General features: G+C 44.2%; 2 protein-coding genes across 3 annotated transcripts; both read right to left on the reverse strand.

Annotated features, from left to right (window-relative positions):
- Window positions 1–4,092: 4,092 nt before the first annotated feature.
- LOC147653719 (uncharacterized) lies at window positions 4,093–7,355 on the reverse strand. 2 transcript variants are annotated; one of them, XR_015285749.1, is made up of 4 exons: window positions 7,034–7,345; window positions 6,434–6,720; window positions 5,878–6,214; window positions 4,093–5,549 (listed from the first exon to the last, which is right to left on the reverse strand). XR_015285749.1 is itself a non-coding variant. In XM_086885293.1 (2 exons), exons 1-2 carry the CDS (start codon window positions 7,286–7,288, stop codon window positions 6,523–6,525), a joined length of 453 nt encoding a protein of 150 aa, XP_086741419.1. In that variant the 5' UTR covers window positions 7,289–7,355; the 3' UTR covers window positions 6,238–6,522. The 2 variants fall into 2 exon arrangements, 1 of the variants encoding a protein (XP_086741419.1); XM_086885293.1 differs by lacking the exons at window positions 4,093–5,549; window positions 5,878–6,214 and having other exon boundaries at window positions 6,238–6,720; window positions 7,034–7,355.
- Window positions 7,356–17,184: 9,829 nt separating this feature from the next.
- On the reverse strand, window positions 17,185–20,496 carry LOC147653720 (uncharacterized). The gene is made up of 2 exons (XM_086886243.1): window positions 17,981–20,496; window positions 17,185–17,667 (listed from the first exon to the last, which is right to left on the reverse strand). The coding sequence occupies exons 1-2, from the start codon at window positions 18,791–18,793 to the stop codon at window positions 17,470–17,472; spliced, it is 1,011 nt and encodes a 336-aa protein (XP_086742369.1). The 5' UTR covers window positions 18,794–20,496; the 3' UTR covers window positions 17,185–17,469.
- Window positions 20,497–21,030: the final 534 nt, after the last annotated feature.

Genomic DNA, 21,030 nt, shown 5'->3' on the forward strand with positions numbered 1-21,030 from the left:
GGTACTGGGAGAGCATCTGAGGATGGTGTTGCTGTTGCATGTGATTTTTCTGGAGGCCATCTGATGCACACAAGATTTGTTATGACTACCAGGATTGCAACTAAACAGAATGCAGTCATTTTTCTTGTAATTTAGTGCAGCATCTTTTGATCCGTGATGAGCTGAAGGCTCAGTGCACAAGGCTGAAAGGAAATGGCACGCTCTCAAGAGATTTTGGTCTTTGCGGCTTCATGAAGGTGGATAGGACATAATTCCTTCGCTCATTGGAGCTGCAGAGTTTAGTTTGATCTCCTCTGTTTCTAAGCAGTGCTAAAAGGTGTTCCTTCCCTCAATTTTGATGGCAGCAGAGAGTCAGCTAATGAATGTGGATCTAGGTAAGGTTTGTGGAACAAAATCAAACACAATTGTCTGAAAAGCTGTTAGACATGCCTACAGTCAGTGTCAACAGAGAAGGAAGAGGTTAAAATTCCATCTTAATTTTAGAGCTCTTCCTCTCTTCTGCCTGCTTTTCCCATAGTGCATATGGAACCAGCATAGTTCATTTGATCCCTACCCCTGAGTGCAGCAGCTCACCTGCTTTCTGCTGCCCGCCTTTGCTTTCTTGTCAGATGGAAACACTGAAATAGAAAAGGTGATGTGACTTAATTGACTTCATTCAAATGCCTTGGCAATTGAATTTCTGTCTCTTGGCTGGATACTCAGCATCTCTAAGTGCAGAATCCTCCCTGGCACTGTATATCCTCGCCTTCTCCCTGACACCACCACTCAAATATTTTCCTTTCATTGTAAAGTGAGTGAGATTTTACTTGGCTGGAATTCTGCAGTGCTGGGAATGAAGGCTTTTTCCTTCCTCATTTTTTTATAATGAATTTCTTTTTTATTCTATTCACACCTTCTGAGTGAGCCTTTCATAAGGGCTTCTGTATTTCACAGAGGCTACACCTATTTGGGCCTGAAGACTTTGATACAATTGTAATCACTTGGAAATGGAACCTGTTTGATTTGTATGGAAGGCAGCCATTCTCCCTGTTCCAAACTTCCTAAAATAGTTTATCCACGTTGAAAAAAAAAATACCTCTTGGAGATAGTGAAGACAGTGCATGATGGTGATTCCAGGGATGGATAAGAAGGACCATCACCTTCCTCACACCAGCAAACTTGAGACTAATAGTCAGGTCTGCAGTTCTAATTTTAATCCACAGTAATCTACAGACAATCCTTTATTATCTAAAAAAGCTGATACCGTTCAAGTTGGAAGCAAGCTGAAGTTGGAAGAGTTAGGTTTCTTCAAAGCTCTTGTTTCCAGCAGGATTGGAGAGCCTTTACCTTTTGTAACAGGAAGGTTTTAAATTTGTAATGCTGACCTTGCAAGTGGAACTTGGTGGCTCCATTGTTGCACTTGGAGCAGCCAGATGACCTCAAAGAAGTGCATTGTTCTAACTTGTGTGGAAGCAGTGGCTTCAAATACCATCAGGAAGTGCTGGACTGGCAGGACATTGGATGGATGCTCTTAGGCCACAGAGCTGGAAATATCAGTTGTAGCCACATGGTAAGTCCATTTATGTAATTCCAAATCTGTTCCTCACACGATCTGTGCTCCTCTATTCCGTATCAGCTTGGTGAGGAGGTAGATGAGACTGTTGGGGGAAAGAAACACTTAAATTTAAAGCAGAGTAACTGTTCCATTATAAATGCTGAAGATAAACCTGTGAGGCTACCAAAGAAATCTTTCTTTGGCTTCCAGTTAATAACTTCAAATGGATAACAAATCTATGCTGTATAATCTGCTTTGAATGGATTTCCTTTGGAACGTGTGCTTCTTCCTGAATGACAGAACTGCAATATTTTCACACTTGCAGTTTCACCCTCAAATGGCCACAGGAAATGCAGCAGCTTCTGTTTTCTGTTGCTTCTGTTTGTTAATGCTTCAAGGTGTTGCTCTGTATTTGTCCCCAGCTGTCATGACCTTAGAAAGAGAATGTTCTAAAGATAGGAGTAAAAAAGCCAGAGAGCTCCTCCTTGCAGCAGACACGGGCAGCATTGGATCCTAATAGTTTTTGCAAGGCATCCTGATGGGGAGAGGCAGATGTCAAGAATGGCAACTTCAGCAGGTGTGTGGCTGCTTCGTAGCTTGGGCTGGATTCAGGAAGGGCAGTGTTCCAGAGAGCAAAGTCAAGAGTTTGAATCAAGTAAGTGTGAGGTGCCCAGAAAGGCAGGGCCCACACTGCTCATGTGTGTCGGGGGAAGGTGAGAATCAGGCCCATCTGCTCCTAGAAATGCAGGTTCCATCTTTAGCAGCCAAAGGCTATGCAAATAAATGGCTTCTATGTATTGGAGAGCATAGAGCATGAAGTTAGTGTTTCATGCAGTTGTTTGAAGGCAATATGGGATTCCAGAGCTTAGTGTTTGAATTGCAACTTGAATTTCCTTCTTTGCTGTTATTTAGACTGCTCTGAAGTAGTCATGAGAAGCAAAAATGAAAGGCAATGTTGTTTGATGGGGACTGTGGTAGGGCTTTCTTGCCAGATTTGAAATGGCTTGAATTGATTAAAATCTCCAGGTGAGGGGAAGATTGTATCCATTCCTCTCTCTTATTAAAGCAAATTTTCCAAGAGGGATGTAAAATTGCAGTTGAGGGTTGGGGTGGTTTTTTCTTTTTTCCCTTCTTTCATGTGCAACCTAACAACTCCAATTTCGCAGGCCTATTTAACATTTGATCCCTAAAAGTCAGTCCTTTGCTTTGTATTTTGGGCACTTGTTCATCTTGGGAAATTTGTCATCTTCTCAGGGCATTGAAGGTCAACCAAATGCTGCAGGTTTCATTCTTCCTTTCATATGGTCTATGTCCTGGGGTTTGACTCTTAAGCAGAGCTATTTTTTTATTTTGCAGCCTAGCAGTTGTACGGTGGGGCTGTGTGCAGGTGAATTCACTTGAGAACGATGGGTAAATCAGCTCCTGGGAAGATGTGCACTGCTTGGCCCCGATGCTTCAGCATGCTTGAGGTCAGCTTGGCTGTCTCTGACTGTCTAATAATAATGCAGAATGATAGAATTAAGTATTCATTGTAATTGGTGATCAATAAGATTTGTTTTCAGCTAAGTCTGCGTGCTAGTTTCTAAAGCACTCCAGTCTGTTTCATCAATGACCTTTGTGATTTTAGCTTAAGCTTTCTAGTTTCTGCTGTTGTTATTTTCTGCCCTGTCGCTGTGAGAGGAAGGGATGATGGCTGGAGGTTTGGCAGTCAGCGAGGGCCTGGCCACCACTGCAGTTCTGTACACTCAGCCTTGGAGATGTGATCAGGAATGTGCTGTTAGTTGCCAGTTTTGTATTGCAAAGACTGAGCATGCTGCCATCACTGTGTTTGATAAGTGAGTTTTCATTGGTTTGGTCCAACTCCAAAGCAGCCTTAATTTGAAGGTGGAATTCTTTGTGGATGAGGCTGTGAAGAATATGGTGTTTATACTCCCATCCTACGGGCAGTACGGTAGAACAACTCCTAACTGATTTGGTAATAAAGACCTAGTTTTTCTTCACTAAACCTGCCCTAGCCAAATTCATCAGCTGGTGATAGCTATCTCTGGAGTGGAAAACCTTTATTGAGTTGATTGACAATTTAATATACTTTGTCAAGCTGTGTTGTTTAGTTTCTGTTGATCCAGAGACACCTGAGGCTCCTTTTGCTTCCTAAGGGATTAAAGTAGCAAGCACTTAGAATGAGATATTGGGAAGATGGGTGCAGGAGACTTTGTAATTTACTATGGAAAAACATAATAATGATGATGAATATTTCAGGTGGAAATGATAGTATTTCACTATATACTATGTGAAATGCTTTTATGTGATTTTTTTTCATTTCCCTTTTATTTTTTAATCCTGGATAAATTAAATGAGGCTTTTGGGGAAAGCATGAGCTGGAATTTCTATTGAGGTTGATAACCTCTGATTCTGCTCTTGTTTGTCTGTCTGCTGGAACTTGTAGCAAACTAGCTATGTCCAAGTTTAATTGTGTAATAATTATCTTTCAAATCGAGCCTTTCTCACTTGGTGCTGATGTATTTGGGGGAGGGAGGGGAATGGAGAGTAAAGAGCTCTTTTCATGAATACAATTTTAATTTCATCTTGCTGATTTGAGCCTTTCCAAGATTCAAGTGAGCATTGGATCTGGTTGGAACTGAGGGGATGACTCATGACTCTGGCATAAAAACTACATTGCATTCCACATATTAGGAGTTTTCTGTTGCCCACAAGAAAGTTCAGGAAAAAAAAGAAAAATATAGAAATGGGTTTCAAATTTCCTGTGCTATTTTCAGTTGACTCCTCTTTCTGGAGATGCCTTAGCAAGTGTAGGACATCTGAAAAACTTGGAACTGCAACTTTCTTGTTGAGGCTCTGATGAACATTGCTTCTGTCATCAAGTTCTTGTGTTCATACTTTGAACTTAGCTGAGTAATGTTGGTATCAGCAGACTCTGCTAAAGCCATGCCTTCCTAATTAATAATGCATTCTTAATAAAAAAAAAAAAAATCTATTTCTTCATGTATTTAATTACCTAGTGAGTGTAAGACTGAATGAAGTTAATACCGTGCAGATTTCAAGCAAAACGCTGCTTTTTAATGTGCTTCAGTATAGGCTATGCACAAGTCAATAGACATGATTTTTAAGCTTCAGTTACCTTTCATTACCCTGTGCATATTCAAATTCAGATTGATGAATGCTGAACCAAAAGCAGACATCATAGAGTTAATTGAAGTTCTTTAAATTCAGAGGCAAACTATTTTCATAGCTTTGTTTTGAGGGTGGGTTGCTTTTGATGTCTGGGGTTTTTTTGGCTAAGGCAATGGCAAACATTTATTTATCCTGCTCCCTCCCCATTTTCCACCATCGTTGTTGCCAGTGATGCCTGCAGTGCTCAGTGGTCAATGACCCTCAGCCAGGGTGAGCTGCAGGAGCCTTACAGACGGGCCTGTTCTTTCTCCCAGTGCTAGAACAAGTGCAACAGCACAGTGCCATTTTGCTAAAAGCTAATATTTTTCCCAGCAGCTTCTTCTCCAGGCAGAATGAAATGCTTTCTTCAAGAGCAACCACATCTTTTCTCTGCCTGAAAGGTTGTGTTTGTTTGGGGTTTTTTCTCTTGCCTTAGGTGAGAGATAAAAAAAAAATGAAGAGGAAAGCCCAAGGAAATGCCAAAAGTACCACCTGGTAGTAATTTTGTGTGAGTGTCTCCATTTACACTTCAAACTTGCTCTTGGAGAACTTGGAGCTGCATTTAAAATGTATTTTGGTAGGTGGTCTGCTGCTGACTATCTGCATTTCTTCTTCCATTTCTTTTCTGTGCTTGTTTGGTATTGCTGCTGAATGTCCCCAAAGAGTAAAGTGGTGTGGAAGAGTTGAGGAAGCAGCTTTTGAAATTCTAAAGCTGATGTGTAGGTTTTGTTCCTCTTGGATTTTTAAAAGCAGGTATGTCATCCAAGTTAACTTTCTTCAGCAAGTAACAAGATTGTCGTCCTTCCACTGATGCTCTGTATTTTAACAGAGGTATTTGATGGTGCTGGAAAGGAGCAAGATGCAGAATGAGTTTGAGAGAAGTGATTTAAAGTGGGAGCACAGATGGTTGATTCCTAAAAATCAAAAAACGGATGTTTTGTTTTGTAGGAAAATGAAATCTAATCCTATTTGAGGGTCAACAGGATAAATACAAAGAACTAAATACAGATGTAGATACATATATACATATATGCGTGTATATATATATATATATATATATATATATATATATATGTATAACCCCGCCCCCCGAAATCTATGAAGCAGGACTGATTGGTGCCATAGCCCAGGCAGCCTGTGGATCTAATTGCCTGCCTGTATTCAGCCCTTGCCTGGATGCCAGGGGAGACGTCTCTGGATTTGTCTCCAGACAGCTTTCCAGGGATGATCCTGCTCCTTTCCTGGTGCCCCAGAGTGCTGCAAGCCCCCCGTCCTGGGGCCATGGTGATGCCTGCCGGGGCCTTTAGGGTCCCCCCTAAAGGGCAGACAGGGCTTGACTGCAAGCTTCCTTGGAAGCTGGAGGCAGGTGAATATTGGCCACCTTCTTCTTTCCCGCTGCCCTCCGTGCTCTTGCAAAGCCTGCTGGGGCACTGGGGCTCTCCATTGCAGGCAGTCTGGAGCTGCCATGCAAAGCCATCTCTCAAGGAGTCCCCAGGTCTCAGGTGCAACCTCAAGAAAATGACACAGCAACGTGTAGAAAACGTGAACTTTATTCACTTGACTACTTCTAAAATCTACAATCCAACGTTACTAGAAGACTATGGGGTAAGAATCTTAAGGCTAAGAAACTTCAATGCTTCAACTGTTTAGAACTGAACACTAAGGGAAAGGTCAACTTCTTGGGGGAAACGTGGTGGGGAATCGAACAACAACAGGGGTGTGGCTAACTTGTAAGGTGGGGAACGTCGCAGTGCCTGGGCTGGGCACTGGTCACCCGTTCCCCGTAAGGTTCTGTAGCTGGAGCGCGACGCTGGAGGTCAGAGCTGTGGGGAGGTGCGGAGTCTCCTGTCACTGCCCTCTTTTGCCGCCATCTTGGTGGTTGGTTGAGGGCTGTCGCGAAGGAGCAGCCGCATCAGGTCGCGGTTGTCCATCAGCAGCTGCATCAGCTCCGTGGGACAGCCCTGTCTTCGATGGCGGCGGGGCCCCGCACGGCCCGAAGGGCTCTGGAGATTCCGCTGCAAGGCAAAGCACAGGGATCCCCATGGAAGAGGCAGAGGGGCAGAGCGGGGCCGGCACCTGTGGGGCTGCCTTTGGCCTGGGAGACAGAGACTCGGGCCCAGTTGGGCTGGGCTGGCCCGGGGAAGAGGCTGCAGCAGGCAGAGCTCTGCCGCCTCTGCTTGGTGCTGTCCATGGAGCTCAGCCCCTGGGCCGCATTCCCCAGCCAGGAGCTCAGGCCCCTTCTGCCGCAGGGCATTGGCCAAAGGGTGCCCAAGAGGCCCTCAAGGTCTGCCCCATCCCGCCTGCCTGACCCCCCACCCCCCTCCTCACCTCTCGCCAGCGTCTCTGAATTCTTTTTCCGAGCGACCATCCCATGGCCATTCCTATGATGAGCAGGTCGATGAGCAGGAATGTCCTGGCCGCCCACCGGATGCGCTCAGGGTCCGACTCGTCCAGATGACAATCCTCCAGAAGCAGAGGAGAGGCATCCGTGCTGCGCTCAGGTTTGCTCACAGGGTCGAGGGGATGAGCCAAGAGCAGCAGCACGTAAAGCTGCAGCAGCGCGGAGGAGCCGTGAGCAGCCATAGTGCTCTGCCAGCAGCACCGAGGCTCTGGGCGTCTCTCTGCGAGCAGCTGTGCCTGGGCACTGGGGCGCAGCAACAGCTGGGGACAGTTGCCAGCCAGCGTGCCGTCCCCAGAGGCTGTGATGTCACAGAAGCACAGAACGCCCTGGCTGCAGAGAGCCCTGAGAGAATGTTGAGTCCAAGCTGGGAGCCATGGCGGCAAGCATGGCCAGCAGAGCGGGGCCCGAGCGCTGCGGCCTGGCTTGCCTTGCACCCGTGCCACAATGATGACTCCAGCAGCCCCTGTCAGGCCATTGCAGTATCTGATGGCCCACGCTGGGCACAAGTTCTTCCCAATGGCCAGCGTAAACCTCCCTTGGCCCAGCTTCCAAGCCTTGTTGGCATCTGCTCTCTCTTGTCCTTGCCCACCTGGCTGGCGCTGCCGTGTTGCTCGCTGGCCTGTCTGTGGGAGAAGAGGCTGTGCCAATGAGTGCTGCTCAACTTGGAGGCCATTCAAAGGAGGATTTGATTGTGCCTGCTGTGGGAAGAAGGAATATGCGTGCACATGGCCACTTCCCATAGGTTTTACCCCAGATTTTCATGAGCAGCTGTCCTAGTGAAAGTCAAGTCTGTTTTAGTGAGTATTTGAGGGCTTCCAGAGCACAGTGCCATCTCAGGGGAATTCTGCTGGTTGAGTTCTACTGAGGCTTTGAGATGAGTTGCAAATCCTGAAAATGTTCTCCTTGCCCAGGTAGTAATTTCACAGTTTAGACTCTGGGGATATTGATTGCTCAGTGTTGAGGACCTCATGTAACTTTCAGCCCCAGAAACTTTCAACCTCCAGTGATTGTCCTTGAGACAAAACCATTTGAAATCTTTTTTTCTGTGGACAGGAATTGCTTCGGTGTTACTTCACATCATCCATTAAAAATTTGATGCCTGGAACAAATCCCGAGTGCTGTGTGATTTCCTTGGTCGTGTTCTTTGGAATGGCTTCCCCCTCATTTTGTGAAGCTGGCCCCAGAAAGGTCATAGATGGGTGAGAAGTTCTGAAAGGCCAAGTGGTGCAGATCTTTGCCTCCTGTTTCGAGGTCTGTGGTGAGCTGTGAGTCCAAGAGCTGATTTGAAGTGATGGTGAAAACACAATTGAACCTTTTTGCAGCAGGGTGGATGGATAGAAGCAAAGCACAGCACGGCTGGCAGCAGCAAATGAATTAAAATGCATCCCTGGAATATGTTTCTTGGATTGTTCTTCTAGTATTGTGGTAGTAATTCTGATGTCTGAGTAGTGAACAAGCAACAAGTAGTGAACACGTGATTTGTAGTCAGTTTTCTATTTCTTATGTAGTGGAGAGTATGGATGCTAGCTTTGGAGCAGGCTGCAGAGAGCTGCAGAAACTGCAGGCCCCATGGCCTATCAGTCCTGCCCGAGAAGCTAGCCTGGGAATTCATAGGAGGATTTCAAAACAATCCTCAGAGACAGAAAACAACTGCCAGGTGCTGTTTGTCTGTCCTCTTGTTTTCCTTGCAGGAGAAAGTCAGGGGGGTGGTGAGCCCCGCTGACCAATGATGGTGATGTAGCACTTTACTAAGCAATAAGAGTTTCCTTTCTGTACTTTCCACGTATCTGTCTATTAGACAAGCCTAGAGTAATAAAGTAGAGAAGATTCTCCTGTTGTGACTCCCTTGAGAGTCCGTGTCGTTCTTTCCCACCGTTCCCAATCAGAACGACAGAGGAGATTTTTAAGAATTGTGTTTTTCTCTCCTGGTTGAGGAATGTGTTCTTCACGGGCTGAATCTTCATATCACTTTGTTTTTGTAGAAGAGCAGTTTCAGCAGCAGATGATTCTCCTTGCCCTCCTTTTCATTTTTCTTGTCTGTATTATTGCCTGGCAGGTTAACCTTTTCAAATTGCGTGCTGCAAAACGTTGCTACTAAGGATAGTTGGTGTCCAAACAGGTTCTTTTCTCGCTTGGATTTCAACTATTGCAGGATGAAAGGTTTCTAATGAAGCTACAGAATTGCATATCACTGGGACCTTGACTTCTTCCCTGCTTGGATCTAGATAAAGAGATTCTTGCCAATTGAACTGCTGACATATTATGTAGAGATCAGGAGTGGCCACCACAAGTGGTACTGAATTCTTGGAAATGTGGTGATTTTTGTTAGAAATGATTTTAGCTTCGACAGTGCAAGCTTATCATATCCATCTGCATTTGTGTTCTATTAATCATGGGGTTTTGTATTAAGCATGGGCTTCAGTTTGCTGTCTTTTTGTCACTTCTTCAAATACCAGTTTTCTACACCTGCTGGCTTGTTCCTTCTGACTTCAAATGGTATCTCTTGGGCACATAACTTCATCTTATTGTGAACAGCGCAAAGAACATGTTTTGGTCTGCCTTGATTTGATGGAGTGATTGCTGTGGAAGGACTGGGAGGTTTTGTGGTTTAAGGTGAAAGAAGTTCAGCAGCCTTGGCAAGTAAGTGTGCCAGTTTACAAGGTGAATCTACAGAAACCCCCGTGCTTCAGCTGCAATGTACAATCTCTGAGGCTGCTGCTGTCGGGGTGCCTTTGTTCTGTTGGTTTGGGAACCCATATTCTACACAGCATCATTTGTCAGAACTCCATTTCACTTGTACAGTCCCTCTGTTTTCCCACTTCTGAATGATGGTTTTCTCTGTGCCTTTAACATGGGGAATTCTGGGTGATAAAAATAATACATATTCCATAATGTTTTACGTTTCCTCTTGGAGTTTTTTCTAGTTTTCAAATAATTACCTTTTGTTTCTAGCTGGGGGCAAAATGCATTTGCAGTTTCAGTGGTTTTTTTCCCAATTTCTAATCTTACTTGGGCACTAGATAAGGGAGAAAAATGCCCTAGTTTCATGGAAAAGATTCTGTGTTATTCCATGCCTTGAAATGAATTAAAATACGGTTCTATTGCTCTCTGTTTCATTTCTTCACTTCATTTGGTAGAGTTTAGAAATCTCTTGCCATGAACTAGGTAGTGCAGAGTGCCTGCCTTGCTGTGTTGAACTCCTGGGTGAGCATGCCAGGCTTAGTTTAGAGATTTGCTTTTAAACATCCCTTATTCCTTGTGAAATCTATCATTTGGTTTGTTTGTAGTTGTGTTAGAAGATAAAGAGGAGGGGGATCACCCTGGAAAATTTGTCATCTGAACTGAATTTGTACCCTTTAGGCCATCAGTGACTGCTCCTTAGCTTTCTCAAGGCATGAAGGACACTGGGAGTTCCTCCCAGACTCTTCTTTTGGGACAGCAGTCCTTTCTCTTTGGCTCCATGAGATGCTCTGCACAGGAGTGCTTGAGCTCTGAAGGGCAGGGGCATTCCATGAGGGTGAATAATAAAGAACTCCTGTAGCCTGAACTGTTTCCAACTTAACCCAGCAGAAGGAATTGTTTCCCAATTCTGAGTCTAATGGTGCTGCTGACAAATTGTGCAGTTTCAGAGCAGCAGTGCAAGATGTGCAAGGGGCTTGTGTGGAGGGAGAGCAGCAGCTTGTAACACTGGACCTTTGTCCCGTGGGCAGCTGTGCGGTTTTAAGCGGGAATGTTCCGGAGGGGTGTGGAATTGAAGAAATGTTTGGAAGATTTGTAGGTTTGTTGCTGTAGGTGTGAAGGGTGGGGACAAGTCTTGTCCAGTGACGGAGCAATGATTAGGTAAGGTACTGGGAGAGCATCTGAGGATGGTGTTGCTGTTGCATGTGATTTTTCTGGAGGCCATCTGATGCACACAAGATTTGTTATGACTACCAGGATTGCAACTAAACAGAATGCAGTCATTTTTCTTGTAATTTAGTGCAGCATCTTTTGATCCGTGATGAGCTGAAGGCTCAGTGCACAAGGCTGAAAGGAAATGGCACGCTCTCAAGAGATTTTGGTCTTTGCGGCTTCATGAAGGTGGATAGGACATAATTCCTTCGCTCATTGGAGCTGCAGAGTTTAGTTTGATCTCCTCTGTTTCTAAGCAGTGCTAAAAGGTGTTCCTTCCCTCAATTTTGATGGCAGCAGAGAGTCAGCTAATGAATGTGGATCTAGGTAAGGTTTGTGGAACAAAATCAAACACAATTGTCTGAAAAGCTGTTAGACATGCCTACAGTCAGTGTCAACAGAGAAGGAAGAGGTTAAAATTCCATCTTAATTTTAGAGCTCTTCCTCTCTTCTGCCTGCTTTTCCCATAGTGCATATGGAACCAGCATAGTTCATTTGATCCCTACCCCTGAGTGCAGCAGCTCACCTGCTTTCTGCTGCCCGCCTTTGCTTTCTTGTCAGATGGAAACACTGAAATAGAAAAGGTGATGTGACTTAATTGACTTCATTCAAATGCCTTGGCAATTGAATTTCTGTCTCTTGGCTGGATACTCAGCATCTCTAAGTGCAGAATCCTCCCTGGCACTGTATATCCTCGCCTTCTCCCTGACACCACCACTCAAATATTTTCCTTTCATTGTAAAGTGAGTGAGATTTTACTTGGCTGGAATTCTGCAGTGCTGGGAATGAAGGCTTTTTCCTTCCTCATTTTTTTATAATGAATTTCTTTTTTATTCTATTCACACCTTCTGAGTGAGCCTTTCATAAGGGCTTCTGTATTTCACAGAGGCTACACCTATTTGGGCCTGAAGACTTTGATACAATTGTAATCACTTGGAAATGGAACCTGTTTGATTTGTATGGAAGGCAGCCATTCTCCCTGTTCCAAACTTCCTAAAATAGTTTATCCACGTTGAAAAAAAAAATACCTCTTGGAGATAGTGAAGACAGTGCATGATGGTGATTCCAGGGATGGATAAGAAGGACCATCACCTTCCTCACACCAGCAAACTTGAGACTAATAGTCAGGTCTGCAGTTCTAATTTTAATCCACAGTAATCTACAGACAATCCTTTATTATCTAAAAAAGCTGATACCGTTCAAGTTGGAAGCAAGCTGAAGTTGGAAGAGTTAGGTTTCTTCAAAGCTCTTGTTTCCAGCAGGATTGGAGAGCCTTTACCTTTTGTAACAGGAAGGTTTTAAATTTGTAATGCTGACCTTGCAAGTGGAACTTGGTGGCTCCATTGTTGCACTTGGAGCAGCCAGATGACCTCAAAGGAGAAGTGCATTGTTCTAACTTGTGTGGAAGCAGTGGCTTCAAATACCATCAGGAAGTGCTGGACTGGCAGGACATTGGATGGATGCTCTTAGGCCACAGAGCTGGAAATATCAGTTGTAGCCACATGGTAAGTCCATTTATGTAATTCCAAATCTGTTCCTCACACGATCTGTGCTCCTCTATTCCGTATCAGCTTGGTGAGGAGGTAGATGAGACTGTTGGGGGAAAGAAACACTTAAATTTAAAGCAGAGTAACTGTTCCATTATAAATGCTGAAGATAAACCTGTGAGGCTACCAAAGAAATCTTTCTTTGGCTTCCAGTTAATAACTTCAAATGGATAACAAATCTATGCTGTATAATCTGCTTTGAATGGATTTCCTTTGGAACGTGTGCTTCTTCCTGAATGACAGAACTGCAATATTTTCACACTTGCAGTTTCACCCTCAAATGGCCACAGGAAATGCAGCAGCTTCTGTTTTCTGTTGCTTCTGTTTGTTAATGCTTCAAGGTGTTGCTCTGTATTTGTCCCCAGCTGTCATGACCTTAGAAAGAGAATGTTCTAAAGATAGGAGTAAAAAAGCCAGAGAGCTCCTCCTTGCAGCAGACACGGGCAGCATTGGATCCTAATAGTTTTTGCAAGGCATCCTGATGGGGAGAGGCAGATGTCAAGAATGGCAACTTCAGCAGGTGTGTGGCTGCTTCGTAGCTTGGGCTGGATTCAGGAAGGGCAGTGTTCCAGAGAGCAAAGTCAAGAGTTTGAATCAAGTAAGTGTGAGGTGCCCAGAAAGGCAGGGCCCACACTGCTCATGTGTGTCGGGGGAAGGTGAGAATCAGGCCCATCTGCTCCTAGAAATGCAGGTTCCATCTTTAGCAGCCAAAGGCTATGCAAATAAATGGCTTCTATGTATTGGAGAGCATAGAGCATGAAGTTAGTGTTTCATGCAGTTGTTTGAAGGCAATATGGGATTCCAGAGCTTAGTGTTTGAATTGCAACTTGAATTTCCTTCTTTGCTGTTATTTAGACTGCTCTGAAGTAGTCATGAGAAGCAAAAATGAAAGGCAATGTTGTTTGATGGGGACTGTGGTAGGGCTTTCTTGCCAGATTTGAAATGGCTTGAATTGATTAAAATCTCCAGGTGAGGGGAAGGTTGTATCCATTCCTCTCTCTTATTAAAGCAAATTTTCCAAGAGGGATGTAAAATTGCAGTTGAGGGTTGGGGTGGTTTTTTCTTTTTTCCCTTCTTTCATGTGCAACCTAACAACTCCAATTTCGCAGGCCTATTTAACATTTGATCCCTAAAAGTCAGTCCTTTGCTTTGTATTTTGGGCACTTGTTCATCTTGGGGAATTTGTCATCTTCTCAGGGCATTGAAGGTCAACCAAATGCTGCAGGTTTCATTCTTCCTTTCATATGGTCTATGTCCTGGGGTTTGACTCTTAAGCAGAGCTATTTTTTTATTTTGCAGCCTAGCAGTTGTACGGTGGGGCTGTGTGCAGGTGAATTGACTTGAGAACGATGGGTAAATCAGCTCCTGGGAAGATGTGCACTGCCTGGCCCCGATGCTTCAGCATGCTTGAGGTCAGCTTGGCTGCCTCTGACTGTCTAATAATAATGCAGAATAACAGAATTAAGTATTCATTGTAATTGGTGATCAATAAGATTTGTTTTCAGCTAAGTCTGCGTGCTAGTTTCTAAAGCACTCCAGTCTGTTTCATCAATGACCTTTGTGATTTTAGCTTAAGCTTTCCAGTTTCTGCTGTTGTTATTTTTTGCCCTGTCGCTGTGAGAGGAAGGGATGATGGCTGGAGGTTTGGCAGTCAGCGAGGGCCTGGCCACCACTGCAGTTCTGTACACTCAGCCTTGGAGATGTGATCAGGAATGTGCTGTTAGTTGCCAGTTTTGTATTGCAAAGACTGAGCATGCTGCCATCACTGTGTTTGATGAGTGAGTTTTCATTGGTTTGGTCCAACTCCAAAGCAGCCTTAATTTGAAGGTGGAATTCTTTGTGGATGAGGCTGTGAAGAATATGGTGTTTATACTCCCATCCTACGGGCAGTACGGTAGAACAACTCCTAACTGATTTGGTAATAAAGACCTAGTTTTTCTTCACTAAACCTGCCCTAGCCAAATTCATCAGCTGGTGATAGCTATCTCTGGAGTGGAAAACCTTTATTGAGTTGATTGACAATTTAATATACTTTGTCAAGCTGTGTTGTTTAGTTTCTGTTGATCCAGAGACACCTGAGGCTCCTTTTGCTTCCTAAGGGATTAAAGTAGCAAGCACTTAGAATGAGATATTGGGAAGATGGGTGCAGGAGACTTTGTAATTTACTATGGAAAAACATAATAATGATGATGAATATTTCAGGTGGAAACGATAGCATTTCACTATATACTATGTGAAATGCTTTTATGTGGTTTTTTTCATTTCTCTTTTATTTTTTAATCCTGGATAAATTAAATGAGGCTTTTGGGGAAAGCATGAGCTGGAATTTCTATTGAGGTTGATAACCTCTGATTCTGCTCTCGTTTGTCTGTCTGCTGGAACTTGTAGCAAACTAGCTATGTCCAAGTTTAATTGTGTAATAATTATTTTTCAAATTGAGCCTTTCTCACTTGGTGCTGATGTATTTGGGGGAGGGAGGGGAATGGAGAGTAAAGAGCTCCTTTCATGAATACAATTGAAATTTCATCTTGCTGATTTGAGCCTTTCCAAGATTCAAGTGAGCATTGGATCAGGTTGGAACTGAGGGGATGACTCATGACTCTGGCATAAAAACTACATTGCATTCCACATATTAGGAGTTTTCTGTTGCCCACAAGAAAGTTCAGGAAAAAAAGACAAAAAGAGAAATGGGTTTCAAATTTCCTGTGCTATTTTCAGTTGACTCCTCTTTCTGGAGATGCCTTAGCAAGTGTAGGACATCTGAAAAACTTGGAACTGCAACTTTCTTGTTGAGGCTCTGATGAACATTGCTTCTGTCATCAAGTTCTTGTGTTCATACTTTGAACTTAGCTGAGTAATGTTGGTATCAGCAGACTCTACTAAAGCCATGCCTTCCTAATTAATAATGCATTCTTAATAAAAAAAAAAAAAATCTATTTCTTCATGTATTTAATTACCTAGTGAGTGTAAGACTGAATGAAGTTAATACCGTGCAGATTTCAAGCAAAACGCTGCTTTTTAATGTGCTTCAGTATAGGCTATGCACAAGTCAATAGACATGATTTTTAAGCTTCAGTTACCTTTCATTACCCTGTGCATATTCAAATTCAGATTGATGAATGCTGAACCAAAAGCAGACATCATAGAGTTAATTGAAGTTCTTTAAATTCAGAGGCAAACTATTTTCATAGCTTTGTTTTGAGGGTGGGTTGCTTTTGATGTCTGGGGTTTTTTTGGCTAAGGCAATGGCAAACATTTATTTATCCTGCTCCCTCCCCATTTTCCACCATCGTTGTTGCCAGTGATGCCTGCAGTGCTCAGTGGTCAATGACCCTCAGCCAGGGTGAGCTGCAGGAGCCTTACAGACGGGCCTGTTCTTTCTCCCAGTGCTAGAACAAGTGCAACAGCACAGTGCCATTTTGCTAAAAGCTAATATTTTTCCCAGCAGCTTCTTCTCCAGGCAGAATGAAATGCTTTCTTCAAGAGCAACCACATCTTTTCTCTGCCTGAAAGGTTGTGTTTGTTTGGGGTTTTTTCTCTTGCCTTAGGTGAGAGATAAAAAAAAAATGAAGAGGAAAGCCCAAGGAAATGCCAAAAGTACCACCTGGTAGTAATTTTGTGTGAGTGTCTCCATTTACACTTCAAACTTGCTCTTGGAGAACTTGGAACTGCATTTAAAATGTATTTTGGTAGGTGGTCAGCTGCTGACTATCTGCATTTCTTCTTCCATTTCTTTTCTGTGCTTGTTTGGTATTGCTGCTGAATGTCCCCAAAGAGTAAAGTGGTGTGGAAGAGTTGAGGAAGCAGCTTTTGAAATTCTAAAGCTGATGTGTAGGTTTTGTTCCTCTTGGATTTTTAAAAGCAGGTATGTCATCCAAGTTAACTTTCTTCAGCAAGTAACAAGATTGTCGTCCTTCCACTGATGCTCTGTATTTTAACAGAGGTATTTGATGGTGCTGGAAAGGAGCAAGATGCAGAATGAGTTTGAGAGAAGTGATTTAAAGTGGGAGCACAGATGGTTGATTCCTAAAAATCAAAAAACGGATGTTTTGTTTTGTAGGAAAATGAAATCTAATCCTATTTGAGGGTCAACAGGATAAATACAAAGAACTAAATACAGATGTAGATACATATATACATATATGCGTGTATATATATATATATATATATATATATATATATGTATAACCCCGCCCCCCGAAATCTATGAAGCAGGACTGATTGGTGCCATAGCCCAGGCAGCCTGTGGATCTAATTGCCTGCCTGTATTCAGCCCTTGCCTGGATGCCAGGGGAGACGTCTCTGGATTTGTCTCCAGACAGCTTTCCAGGGATGATCCTGCTCCTTTCCTGGTGCCCCAGAGTGCTGCAAGCCCCCCGTCCTGGGGCCATGGTGATGCCTGCCGGGGCCTTTAGGGTCCCCCCTAAAGGGCAGACAGGGTTTGACTGCAAGCTTCCTTGGAAGGTGGAGGCAGGTGAATATTGGCCACCTTCTTCTTTCCCGCTGCCCTCCGTGCTCTTGCAAAGCCTGCTGGGGCACTGGGGCTCTCCATTGCAGGCAGTCTGGAGCTGCCATGCAAAGCCATCTCTCAAGGAGTCCCCAGGTCTCAGGTGCAACCTCAAGAAAATGACACAGCAACGTGTAGAAAACGTGAACTTTATTCACTTGACTACTTCTAAAATCTACAATCCAACGTTACTAGAAGACTATGGGGTAAGAATCTTAAGGCTAAGAAACTTCAATGCTTCAACTGTTTAGAACTGAACACTAAGGGAAAGGTCAACTTCTTGGGGGAAACGTGGTGGGGAATCGAACAACAACAGGGGTGTGGCTAACTTGTAAGGTGGGGAACGTCGCAGTGCCTGGGCTGGGCACTGGTCACCCGTTCCCCGTAAGGTTCTGTAGCTGGAGCGCGACGCTGGAGGTCAGAGCTGTGGGGAGGTGCGGAGTCTCCTGTCACTGCCCTCTTTTGCCGCCATCTTGGTGGTTGGTTGAGGGCTGTCGCGAAGGAGCAGCCGCATCAGGTCGCGGTTGTCCATCAGCAGCTGCATCAGCTCCGTGGGACAGCCCTGTCTTCGATGGCGGCGGGGCCCCGCACGGCCCGAAGGGCTCTGGAGATTCCGCTGCAAGGCAAAGCACAGGGATCCCCATGGAAGAGGCAGAGGGGCAGAGCGGGGCCGGCACCTGTGGGGCTGCCTTTGGCCTGGGAGACAGAGACTCGGGCCCAGTTGGGCTGGGCTGGCCCGGGGAAGAGGCTGCAGCAGGCAGAGCTCTGCCGCCTCTGCTTGGTGCTGTCCATGGAGCTCAGCCCCTGGGCCGCATTCCCCAGCCAGGAGCTCAGGCCCCTTCTGCCGCAGGGCATTGGCCAAAGGGTGCCCAAGAGGCCCTCAAGGTCTGCCCCATCCCGCCTGCCTGACCCCCCACCCCCCTCCTCACCTCTCGCCAGCGTCTCTGAATTCTTTTTCCGAGCGACCATCCCATGGCCATTCCTATGATGAGCAGGTCGATGAGCAGGAATGTCCTGGCCGCCCACCGGATGCGCTCAGGGTCCGACTCGTCCAGATGACAATCCTCCAGAAGCAGAGGAGAGGCATCCGTGCTGCGCTCAGGTTTGCTCACAGGGTCGAGGGGATGAGCCAAGAGCAGCAGCACGTAAAGCTGCAGCAGCGCGGAGGAGCCGTGAGCAGCCATAGTGCTCTGCCAGCAGCACCGAGGCTCTGGGCGTCTCTCTGCGAGCAGCTGTGCCTGGGCACTGGGGCGCAGCAACAGCTGGGGACAGTTGCCAGCCAGCGTGCCGTCCCCAGAGGCTGTGATGTCACAGAAGCACAGAACGCCCTGGCTGCAGAGAGCCCTGAGAGAATGTTGAGTCCAAGCTGGGAGCCATGGCGGCAAGCATGGCCAGCAGAGCGGGGCCCGAGCGCTGCGGCCTGGCTTGCCTTGCACCCGTGCCACAATGATGACTCCAGCAGCCCCTGTCAGGCCATTGCAGTATCTGATGGCCCACGCTGGGCACAAGTTCTTCCCAATGGCCAGCGTAAACCTCCCTTGGCCCAGCTTCCAAGCCTTGTTGGCATCTGCTCTCTCTTGTCCTTGCCCACCTGGCTGGCGCTGCCGTGTTGCTCGCTGGCCTGTCTGTGGGAGAAGAGGCTGTGCCAATGAGTGCTGCTCAACTTGGAGGCCATTCAAAGGAGGATTTGATTGTGCCTGCTGTGGGAAGAAGGAATATGCGTGCACATGGCCACTTCCCATAGGTTTTACCCCAGATTTTCATGAGCAGCTGTCCTAGTGAAAGTCAAGTCTGTTTTAGTGAGTATTTGAGGGCTTCCAGAGCACAGTGCCATCTCAGGGGAATTCTGCTGGTTGAGTTCTACTGAGGCTTTGAGATGAGTTGCAAATCCTGAAAATGTTCTCCTTGCCCAGGTAGTAATTTCACAGTTTAGACTCTGGGGATATTGATTGCTCAGTGTTGAGGACCTCATGTAACTTTCAGCCCCAGAAACTTTCAACCTCCAGTGATTGTCCTTGAGACAAAACCATTTGAAATCTTTTTTTCTGTGGACAGGAATTGCTTCGGTGTTACTTCACATCATCCATTAAAAATTTGATGCCTGGAACAAATCCCGAGTGCTGTGTGATTTCCTTGGTCGTGTTCTTTGGAATGGCTTCCCCCTCATTTTGTGAAGCTGGCCCCAGAAAGGTCATAGATGGGTGAGAAGTTCTGAAAGGCCAAGTGGTGCAGATCTTTGCCTCCTGTTTCGAGGTCTGCGGTGAGCTGTGAGTCCAAGAGCTGATCTGACGTGATGGTGAAAACACAGTTGTCGTGGTTTTAAAGCAGTAACTGAAAAAATACTAGAAAACTTACTTATTTCTTGCTGTGAGATATGGATTAGAGCAAGAGCAAAACAGGCTTAAAACTTAAAAGGAATAAAGAAAGTTTATTCACAAAACTACAAGAATAAGAACACCAGAATAAACTTTCAGAAAACCCTTTTATCCCGCACTACCCAGCATTCCCTTGTTCACATGACAAGATAGAGACAAAAGACTTTGGAACTTTGGTGTTTAAAACAGTCCCAATTCTTGCTAGAGTCTCTTTATCAGTGTTTGTATAGAAACAGAAATCTTCTTCTGCTAATCTATGGAGTTTCTCACAAGAAAAATATTTCTGTTATAGTTTTCTATTTGTTTGATGCCAGCTGCCCGGAAATCTGCCATGAGTTCACTCCTCCCATTTCACATCACTCTGAGGTGTGTATGGGCCATGAGTCCTCTTCATCTGTCTCTGTGAGCTTCGCAGGAAAACAGTTTTCTCATTGCCCTCAAGGCCTCAAATCTTCACTCCACTCTGTTCCAGCGCCTCACTGTATCACAATTACTCTACTTTTTACTCAAAATCCACACTTTGAACACTCCATGCTTCCCAATATACTCTGTCATGAATTAAAGGAGTTTTTTTCAGAACATGGTTGTCCATCTCCATAGCTTTAAGAGAAAAATATTTCAGCTTATAAAGCATCTCCTTATTCTCTCTTCCCTATCTAAAACTTAAGCCTTGTTTTTGTCCTATATTTTTCTAATACTAAAAAAAAAAAAATCTGTGTTTTTCTAAAAGTGAAAAAAAAAAATAAAAAAATAAAGTAAAGAGTAGAAACAGAATAATATTTCTGAGAGGCAGGACATTTTTTAGTTTGTGTTGTCCGATGGAACAACAGCCACTTGAAGAAATTCCATATAGTAGAACATGTCACATTTGTCAATTTTAACCTGAAATTTATTAACAGGAATGTCTGTACTACGAACATGTGTTAAGTATAGGAATATATTGCATGTTTTCCTACTTGTAAGAAGTAAATTTCTGTCTTTACAAGCTAACACCATTAATTTCAGCTCTTAGTTATTCCCATTGCATATTCTTTTAAACAGACTTAATCAGACAAATTTTGTGTTATTTAGCAAGTAATGCTTGGTTATTACTACAAGTTCTTGAAGTCATAACACTTAAAATTGCAGTACATATATATTATTCTTACTATGATGATGTGAGTTGGCTGCTAGTCATTTAACTATATATAAGGTCTTACTATTTCTTAGTGCAATTACTTAAAATAAGTGTCTTGGAAATTGTTTTTATTTTTAGATTTAAAACTGTTCTTACTAAAGTTGATTTGTTAAAGATTGGACAATGTATATTTAATAATTAATGTTCCCCAGTGATATTTATTGTCAGTCAGGATTCACTTTACAGTCAATAAATAACCTAAAAAATCTGAATTTTGTAGCCAGTTTTGTCTAATTCTTAGAGCAATGCTTTGGGAAATTGGAGATATATATATATGAATATAAATATGTATATCTGCTATATACCTTTTTTATGATGGTTTTGTCCTACTACTGCAAATGTTTCTTTTTGTTTGTTTTTTCCTAACATACATAAAATTTTCTTAACCATATTTAAAGCTACCAGCTTGTTATTCTGACAAAACCCT

Source organism: Cyanistes caeruleus, chromosome 4 (genome assembly GCF_971803275.1).
Source record: "Cyanistes caeruleus chromosome 4, bCyaCae1.hap1.1, whole genome shotgun sequence".
Lineage (NCBI taxonomy): Eukaryota > Metazoa > Chordata > Aves > Passeriformes > Paridae > Cyanistes > Cyanistes caeruleus.